This window comes from Erythrolamprus reginae, chromosome 11, assembly GCF_031021105.1.
Source record: "Erythrolamprus reginae isolate rEryReg1 chromosome 11, rEryReg1.hap1, whole genome shotgun sequence".
Classification (NCBI taxonomy): Eukaryota; Metazoa; Chordata; class Lepidosauria; order Squamata; family Dipsadidae; genus Erythrolamprus; species Erythrolamprus reginae.
In genome coordinates, this window is record NC_091960.1 from 31,939,173 (window position 1) to 31,949,065 (window position 9,893).

The 9,893-nt window shown below is 39.7% G+C and overlaps 1 protein-coding gene across 3 annotated transcripts; it reads right to left on the reverse strand.

Annotated features, from left to right (window-relative positions):
• Positions 1 to 734: 734 nt before the first annotated feature.
• Positions 735 to 7,931, reverse strand: STMN1 (stathmin 1). 3 transcript variants are annotated; one of them, XM_070764834.1, is made up of 5 exons: positions 7,766 to 7,931; positions 5,181 to 5,245; positions 4,420 to 4,592; positions 3,815 to 4,006; positions 735 to 2,294 (listed from the first exon to the last, which is right to left on the reverse strand). In XM_070764834.1, the coding sequence occupies exons 2-5, from the start codon at positions 5,191 to 5,193 to the stop codon at positions 2,223 to 2,225; spliced, it is 450 nt and encodes a 149-aa protein (XP_070620935.1). In that variant the 5' UTR covers positions 5,194 to 5,245; positions 7,766 to 7,931; the 3' UTR covers positions 735 to 2,222. The 3 variants fall into 3 exon arrangements, with proteins under 3 accessions (XP_070620935.1, XP_070620934.1, XP_070620936.1); XM_070764833.1 differs by having other exon boundaries at positions 7,744 to 7,931; XM_070764835.1 differs by lacking the exon at positions 7,766 to 7,931 and adding an exon at positions 7,346 to 7,751.
• Positions 7,932 to 9,893: the final 1,962 nt, after the last annotated feature.

The following is a 9,893-nucleotide window of genomic DNA, read 5'->3' on the forward strand; positions in this document are numbered from 1 at the left end:
TTAAGCAAAATGTTTCAAAGTAAGTTACACGTAAGTTCTGGAGACATATTTTTCAGTAACAGAATATATATTTAATGCTTATAAAAGACAAAGGTGCTCTTAAAAGATTTTGCAACAGTTCCCTTATGGCGGTTAATGTTTTGTGTAACATTTAATCTGTTTTTCAATTAAGTGTTGTAAGCTATACAGGTTACTTTTATGTGAGATGAGTAGCTGCACAAATGTAATAAAATAGATTTGTACCCTTAGTGAAAAATAACTTCTTTTATCTTTGCAACAATGTACGTATGGTTTATAATTACCTTTTCTCACATTTTTAACTTCTCAGTTAGCCTAGCAACCTAAAGGTCTCTTGACAATCTTCCATTCAAATATTAACAAGGTCTGATGTCAATATGCTTTTTAACCTAGTCAAAGGTCAGGCAGATGTCTCTATCTGAGGAGATCCACACTTACCTGAACACTTCTGCTCTCACTGTAATCAACTGAATCATTACTAAATAGACATACATGCCATTTATACATCAAAGCACTTCTTTTTCAAATTCTTGGCCTTTAGTGCTATATTTATTTTACGCTGCCTTAATAAAATTTACCTGACAGCTGGCTCTATTACTTCAAAAAAAAAATTGATAGCATTTTATGAACCCAACAAACACTTTCAATAAATATCTAAGAAGCATTTACAGTGGCAAAGCACTCACTATCTAAAGACAGCAGAAAAATGCACCAAATTTGATTAAGTCAATTTATTAATAACTAAGTCTAAATACAGAGATATGATAATTATAAATTTTATTATTTTGATGAAATGAGCAAGGAGATCAAGCACATATATCTGAACACAGGCATGCACAGAAGCAGTTTCACATTTAAACTATTAAAAATTACTGTATGAACCACTTGGCACCAATCATGTATTTCAATTAAAACATCCAAAGGCCTGGGGATGGCATATTAGATAAATGTTTCTCATATCAAGGTAAGATGCCTACAAACACAATTTTAGTTAACTGACTCAATTCTCTTTACTGCAGCTAATAAAAAGCTACTTTTAAAAGCTTAAAGATGTTGAAAAAGTATTTTAACTGCAGGAACCAATTGCCACACTGGGTTCCTGAAGGTTAAATATATGCTTTTACTTCCAACATAATCCAGTATACAACATACCATTCTTGACTATATAGTTACCAATACTATTGCCACACGAGGGCGCTTTTAATTCCCATATCCATTCTACAACAATGATACAAGTTAAACAGATAGTATGCCAGGCTTTTGTCATCATCCCAAGATACAAACATTTTTTGACGGCATATATTGTTAAGGAGAAAAACTTAGTCTTACTTTAACAGTATCTCTAGGATCAAATTGTAAAGGCAGCAAAACCAAATTTTCTTACCTAATAAACTTTGAACCTACAAGTGCAATGATTTTTACTGTTTTTACAAGGCAAGAGTTTCCTCTTTATGTGGTTCAAGGAAAGCTGTTATTTCTAAACTTACTCTTGAAGATACTCTAAATTTTAAGAGATTTCATCCCTTCAAATTCATCCTATGTTAACAAGGAATTTTTTGTTGTTGCAAGTATTAAAATAGTCAAGAAGGGAGGTTGTGTTGGGTTGTCTGAATAAATCAGCTGACAACTGCTAAGGTAGAAGACAAAGCTCTTATTGTAAACCTAGAACAATAGGCAACTGCACAGAAAACAGTACTGAGGAATATTATGCCACTGTATTTAGGAATAATTTGTAGATATTTTAATATTGCATTCCAATATTCTAGCTATAAATATGCTTGAACTGCTTATGTAGTAATGCATAACACTCACCTATGATAACAGCATTGTGCAGCTTTATTAAATCACTTGGTTACAGTAATATCCTAAGACTGACAGATTCTGAAGTGTAACAGATTCAGCATGAACATTACACTACATATTCAGTTCACAAAAATGTCAGAGCTGAACATAGCACTAGCCATCAATCCAGGAACAAATGCACTGGAATAGAAGAAATGCAACAAGATAGCTACACTGGAAAGACAACAGTTTAGAAAAAGAGTGAACATGAAAGGGCTCCCCTCTAATTCCCCAAACCAAGTGTACAGTCAGATCTAACTATACAGCTCTACATCAGTTTCTAGAAACTTAACAAAAAACCACTGGCCAATACAGTCTTTGGATATTTAGACAAAGGGGAGAAGTCAGTTTCCAGAATGAAGTCAGTCGCTTTCAGTCTCACCAGGTTCTTTGCCTCCTTCTTTGTTCTTTCGTACTTCTTCAATATGCTTATCCTAGGAAATCAAAATTAAGAAAATGAAAAAAAACAGTGAGTTCTTCAGAAACTATCCAAATTGGGAGTTTAATTCCAAGTACTTTTCCTTAAACTAACACTGTCCAAATAAATTGGATAACTAACTTTTGGCTATGCTGTGGAGAATTCTGTGAGCAATATTTTTCTGATGGTAAATGGAATATAGGAATATACTAGACTGAGAACATTGATTATCCATGTAACAAAGGACTAGGGTCTAAATCTACATATAAAGTCTAGCTTTCACACACACACACACACACACACACACACACACACACACGACTTTATATGTAGATTATCTGAGGACGGGCAAGAAGCAATGGTTGGAACTAATCAAGGAGAGTAATAACCTAGAATGAACTAGAAATTTCTGGACACAATTAATTAGTGAATGTTCCAGAAGCTGTGAATGTTCCAATATTGGAAGCTTTTAGAGATTTGACAACCATGTGTCTGAAATGGTATAGATCAGTGATGGCAAATCTTTTTCCCCTCAGGCGCTGAAAGAGCATTTGTGCTATCGCACATGTGTGAGGGCCCATGCCCATAATTCAATGCCTGGGGAGGACGAAAACATCTTCCCCCGCCCCCCGGAGGTCAGAAATGGCCTGTTTCCCAACTTGTGGTGGATCCAGTAGGCTTGTGTTTCATACTTCCAAGGCTTCAAAGGATTCCCTGAAGCTGGGGGAGGGTAAAAATGCCCTCCCCAATCCTCCCTGGAAGCTCTCTGGAAGCCAAAAACACCCTCCCAGAGCATCTGTGAGAGCCAAAAGTCAGCTGGCCAGCACATACATGCACGTTGGAGCTGAGCTAGGGCAACGGCTCGTGTGCCAGCAGATATGGCTCCATGTGCCACCTGTGCCAGAGGTTCACCATCACTGGTATAAGGTTTCCTGCCTATAGGAACTAGAAGACCTCCAAGGTCCCTTCCAAGTGTATTCTATTTTATTTTATTCCTAAATAAAATATAAAACAATTTAAGATTACTACCTATCACTGCTTTAATTTCAGATGGAAGATATGTAATTTTTCTTGTGTCTTTGGGAAAGGCGTGTGTTCCTATTTTTCCTTAGTCTGATTTAACCAAAAGTTAACATTCCGTTGCCAAGTCTAACAAACTTGTCTCAGGTAAGCTCTTCTATATTTTGAAAAGATGGCAATTATTTAACATGATACTTATTGTATTAGGTATTGGACTGTTTTGTTGATTAAACATCTTACATGGCTGCCAATCAATAGTCAAGCTCAATTTCCCATTTGTCATTTTTACTTCCTATAAAGTTCAGTGCCTTTCTTTGTAGCATTCAAATTGAACAGCCACTTCTTAACCAGATTAGTTATTATTACTCCGTATGTATGATTTCTGGATTTAACCATTGCATGTTTTTTTAAAAAAAAAAACTCATTTGAAATTTGAAAAACTATTTAGTTATTCTATGTGTAACTGGCAATCTAAGTTCAGGGTTTACTAAATGAAGAAAGTTGAACAGCACTTACTTTCTCTCTCAAGCGTTCCAGTTTAGCAGCCATTTGTGCTTCTCTGTTCTCTTTGTTGGCTTCCATTTTATGAGTCAACTTTTCCTCCGCCATTTTGCTGAAGTTGTTATTTTCTTCAATTGCCTTCTGCAGCACCTCTTTTTCATGCTCTCGCTTTTCAGCTAGTTGCTTCAATACTTCAGCTTCATGGGACTAGAATGTAGATCCATTTTGTATTTAGCTGAGAGCAATCTATATACAATTACAATTCTTTCCCAGGTTAATATTTCCCTAACTTTCATATGATCCAATAAATGGTTTGTCAAATTAATTTAAGTCAAGCAGTCCCACTCTCTGCAATCATATTGCAATTTTCACCAAACTTCTGAAATTCTTAAAAATAACCTAGAATCCATTTTCAAAATATTGAGTTTTGTTAGAATTACTTGTATCATAATTGCAACTATTAATTCCCATTCAGTTAAATAGGTACTGAAATGACTACAGCATGAGGAATTACTAAATTGTAGTTTCCAATGCTCCTTTATGGTCAGCTATTAGTTGCTACAGGTTAAATGCTTTTCATTGGCACATAAGAATATGAAAATAGAACAGCATATATTTACCTTGCGTCTTTCTTCTGCAGCTTCTAATTTCCTCTGAATTTCTTCCAAGGAGAGATCTTTTTTCTTCGGAGGAGAGAGTGGAAATTCTGGAACAGCTTCTTTGGGAGGAGGACCCAGTATCAATTCAAATGCCTGTCCTGAAGCACGCTTTTCTAGTTCTTTTACTTGCATGTCTAAAAGAGATATTGTTTAGTCAATATTCTGAGACATGTTCGGAGTCTTGTCAGACTTTAAAATCTGTTATATTGCTAATTGTGGCTACTCCATTTGCCCAAGACCTTTCACTATGTAATCAATAAAATTCCATACTTGTGTAAAAGAAAAATTGTTATATTCCTTACAGAAAACTAGATGTTTATAACTTTAGTATATACCTAATTCCATAGTACTGCAGCATATTCAGGAAAAATAGTCCTACATAAATTTAAAACAGAACACTGGAATTCTTTTAAGGATTACATTATGAATTTCAATATAATTAATTACAATTGCTTTAGAACTACTATTACTTTTAACCTTAACTGCTAAATTAACCTCCAAAGATAAAAAATAACTTTAAATTAGGCATCACTCACTATTTTTCAATTTATGTATTTATATATATATATATATATATATCTTCATTATTTCCAAATACGTTTTTTTTAGAAATAGCTGTAATCAAAGGATGACTAAATTTTTTTATGACATTTCTCTCCTAAATGCTGAGACAGCATTTCTCATTCAATTACGATGCATAATACAATGAAGCTAATACTTACCAGAAGAAGCCATGACTAAACAGAATAACTCCAACGGGTATTACCGCTACTCCAGTAAATGAATCCTAAGAAAGCAGACACATCCATAAATAAAGATATGCAGTATCGTTAACATGACTGATGTCAGTATTTATCCATTTAAAATTCTAAATAAGCATTATTTGTAAGTTATATCTTCTACAAGAGTCTAGCCCTTGTTTTCAAATTCAGAAGGTACATGTGATGTAATGCATCTAAAAATGCCAAGCAATATGGAATGTTGTAATCAAACTACTCAGGCTTAGGTCATACCGGTATCTGCTATACAGTATCCTACTTTTCACCTTAATACGCATTCAAGAATCCACTAACATGTAATGGTAACATGTCTATGTGGAATGAACAAAGGCATGGTACCACGTGGTTGTTTTTCCCAAGACACTATCATCATCATATTCTCACCAATGACTATGGGTATTTTATTATTTAACATAAAACACAGCACTTATGCCTGTTAAACAATTAGCTAAGATGATATATATTTCCTCACTAATTTCACATGCAAAGATTAAATATACTCAGGTTTTAAACTAGCTTGATTTTTCTTAAATTCGAAGCAATTCTTCTGTAGCAGTAACAAAGAATCCAGCACTGCCCAATTCAAAATAAGACAGTAAAATATCCACGACACACAGCTGCTCTTAAGGCAGACATACTAGCTTTCTAGATTGAAGAGACCCCTGGAGTGCTTGTTGCTTGGGCCCTCAGACATCTGATGCTGGTATTAGGGGTCATTTTATTTAACACTCAAGGTAAAGTATTTGAGGAACTGTATTTCCAATGCAAACACCAACTAAGAGCTGTCTATACTTTCTAGGGCAATGATTAAGGACGATCATCATCTAACCCTCTTTGCATATCGAATTAGAACCCCTGAAGATTTCCCTCCAGAAAATGCATATTTCTAATGACCTGCCAGCCGGAGATTAGTAATTCCATTGTTCTTGCTTTTTGGGGGAAAAAAGCAACAAAGGGTGCCTTCAAGTAGGACAGTATTTGTTCTACATTAGCATCAATAAAAGCCACCCTATCACTCTTGGGTCTCTTCTTTTAAGGCACATCCACACAAAAGACTTGAGATATAAAAAGCAGGAATTCAGGAAAAAAACACATGAAATTAAAAGTACCTCTAAGGTTTGAGGTTGTGGGATGATATAATTGGGGGGAGGGAGAGGAAAGCACTGTGGGGGACTATTTTTTTTTGTTTTTGTCAGGAAAAAAATAAATAAAACCGAACCCCGTTTACATAAGTGTACATACTAGTGTACAATTGTCTCTCCTTATCTCATATATCTTTTCTTCCTTTCATATATCTTCTCCTCTATTTTTATATCTTTTCTTTATATATAATAGTACTACATGTCTATTCTCTTCGATATGTATTGTGTATTGGACAAAATAAATAAATAAAAACAAATAAAAGAAAAGCCAGATCAAACAACGCCCAAGAGGAAGGCAGAAGGGTGGAGAAAAGCAGCCCCCTCCCCACCGCTACCCTTCAGTGGGGCGGGGCCATCGAGAGAGAGAGAGACAGCCATCCCCATTAACTAAAGCGAGCAGATTTGAAAAGAAAAAAAAAGGGAGGGACTGAGGAGAAAGGAAGCCCCGCCCTCCGCACGCGCGGCTCTCGAACGCACCGAATTCAAACCGCCCGAAAAGAAGAGCGAAGAGCGCGCGCGCGCGCTCTAAATCCTTTTTTTTTTTAAAAAAAGGAAAACAACCAACGGTAACATCCGGGCACCCGCCGCTCGGGCTCCCCTACCTGTTTTCCCCCCCCCTCCCCTTAGGAGCCGCCCCCCCTCCCTTCGACCCGTCAGAAGAGCTCGAGCGGGACGAGGCCGTCGGTGTTTTTGGCGCTCTGGTTTCCCTCAGTTTGCCGGAGGGGGCGGGGGGCACTCTTTTTCAACCCCCCCTCCATATACACACCCTTCCCCCCCCCTCAAGCGTTTCTCTCACCCCCTCCCTCGCCCCCCCTCCCATTATCCTCGGGCGGAGGGAGACGGCGCACGCCGAGCGGGTTGTTTGTCTCTGGCGCCCCCTCCCTTCTGAAGCTCGCCAGCGCGCGCGCGCTTATTGCGAGGCGGCGGCGCCCGCGTTCCCCCCCCCCCCCCCCGCCAAACACACACCTTCCCGCCGCCCCTTCCAACTCGAACAATGGATGAAAGCGCTCCGCTTCTGTCAAACCAGAGAAAAGAGCGGGAGAGGCAGCCGGCGGGGCTTTGGCTAGCGGAGGGCACGGCCAAGCCAGGACCGGCCACCTGTTCCATGTGGCGTTGGAGACAGAAGAAGCCGAGCGTCCACGAGCAACGCGGCGGCCCCTCGTCCCGGTCCCCCCCTACCGCCCGAAACTCCCGAGCCTCCGCGAAAGTGAATGGAGCCTCCGGCTTTGTGCGGAGTCCCTCGCCCCGAAGCCGCCCGTGTGCCGCCTTTTCCTTTCGCTCCTCGCGGACTCCCCCCCGGAGAACAACCCGCCTCGCTTCCAAGCCCCCCCCCCCCCCCCCCCACAAGCTTCGCCTCGACCCACCTGCTCCCGTCAGAACACGCACCCGGACTCCGCGCCTAACCGCCCTGGCCGCTCCACAAAAGCGCCAAACAAAGGCACGTGACCCGCCCCCCGACACGCCCTCTATTGGTTGAGGCGGGGAGGCACGTGCCGCTCGGCGGGAGGGCGAGGGGAGGAGGGAGGGGCGGACGCACCCATCCCCCACTCCCTTTTAATCTAGGTTTCATGGGAAATGTAGTCCTAGGGGCGGGGGGGTCCCTCTCGTTGGCGGCTGCCCGGCCTTTACCTTCGCTCCGTGTGGGCCTAGTTGGCTTCTCGTAACTGAGGCATCAAGTCGGGTGTATCTCTCAGCAAGCTTTGCCCGATTGTTACGTCGGGATGGGCGTTGCGAAGCGTGTTAAGCCTTTGTGGGTAAAGTTGTGTCAGTAACAGCAACTACTGTACCTGCATTCAATGAACCATCATCCACAATGTAAGAGTAGGTTTTCACAGTGAGAGAGGTGGCATGTAAATTTAATAGTGATAAAATGAAAATGGAGTTTAAAAGACGTTAACTTCCTGCAGGGAAAGTACAACAAATACATTTCCACATTCAAACTTCAAAAGCATAATTTTGTTTAGGTTCTTCAAATCTGTGTGCAGGTTCATTGGCTACACAGAAGAATTCACCCCTTGAGTGATTAATTAAGTTCACATTTTAGGCTTAGCTGCAATGTGTGAACTCAAGTCATTATATGGTTAAACATATTTGAAAAAGAAAATTAAGAATCAAGAGTCCTATATACACATTTAATTTGTTAGCAGTTTCAGCGCATGTTAAACATACTTTTTGTATCATGTGAAATCTGTCAGACATTCTGTCTTAGGCATTACAGATTTAATGTGACACTTAAATTTTTAATAAATTGTTGTGTAATTTTTCCACATTTTCAATTAGAACGAGATGGAATCACAAAATGTTTGCAGCACAATAAATACCTTAGATTTAAAATGCCCTAGGTTCCTCCATATTTGTTCTACAAAAGATTGATGGGACAGCCACTCGACTTAAATCTCCCCTGTTTCATTCAACCTATGGCACATTTGATCTATGTTCTTAAATCAAGCATGTTTACAAATTGTTTTGGTTCATTCTTAGAGCTTTCAAACAGAATATCAGAGACTTCAGTTCTGGCACAATGCTGACACTAGAGATTTCTTTACTGAATGAATTATTTTTGTAGTTCTTTAGTTACAAAGCAAAATAACATTTGAAAAGTGATTTAAAGTTTTCAACAAGACAAGGCTTTTAAACTGTTTTTCATCACCTTAGCCATATAGGGTAAGAATCATAGGACTTGAAATACAAGACATCTGGAGGGGATCAGGTCAGAGTAAATAGTTCTACACACATTTTTTTAACAAATCACTTTTCTCTGCTTTTCATCCCACAATTATTTTGAACACTTCCCTGATTCATAGAATAATAAGAGTTGGAAGACACCATTGAGGTGATGAAATCCAGATCACAGCATCCTCAACAATTGGTTGTCTATAGCAGTGTTTCCCAACCTTGGCAACTTGAAGATATTTGGACTTCAACTCCCAGAATTCCCCAGCCAGCAAATGCTGGCTGGGGAATTCTGGGATTTGAAGTCCAAATATCTTCAAGTTGCCAAGGTTGGGAAACACTGGTCTATAGCCTGTGCTCAGACAGATCCAGCTAAAGGCTCTAATTAATCCGTTTCAAAACTGCTCTTGTTTTGCAAAGTTTTTCCAGACCCATATCCAAAATTTGCTTTCCTAAAATTCACACGGGGTAAAGGATACTAGAGGGGAAAAAATACAGTGATATCTCGTTTTACAAACACCTCATCATACAAACTTTCCGAGATACAAACCCGGGGTTTAAGATTTGTTTGCCTCTTCTTACAAACTATTTTCACCTTACAAACCCACCGCCGCCGCTGGGATGCCCCGCCTCCAGACTTCCGTTGCCAGTGAAGCACCCGGTTTTGCACGACTGGGATTCCCCTGAGGCTCCCCTCCATGGGAAACCCCACCTCCGGACTTCCGTGTTTTTGTGATGCTGCATGGGAATCCCAGCAGTGCAAAAACGGGCGCTTCACTGGCAACGGAAGTCCGGAGATGGGGTTTTCCTAGTGAGGGGAGCCTCACTGAAATCACAGCAT

What these genes read in the sequence shown, in the direction of transcription:
- STMN1 (XM_070764834.1), bottom strand. An exon ending in CTGCAGAAGAAAGACGCAAG is followed by an intron (nt 4,007 to 4,419) that starts GTAAATATATGC and finishes TCTACATTCTAG; the next exon opens with TCCCATGAAGCTGAAGTATT. An exon ending in TGGAACGCTTGAGAGAGAAA is followed by an intron (nt 2,295 to 3,814) that starts GTAAGTGCTGTT and finishes TTGATTTCCTAG; the next exon opens with GATAAGCATATTGAAGAAGT.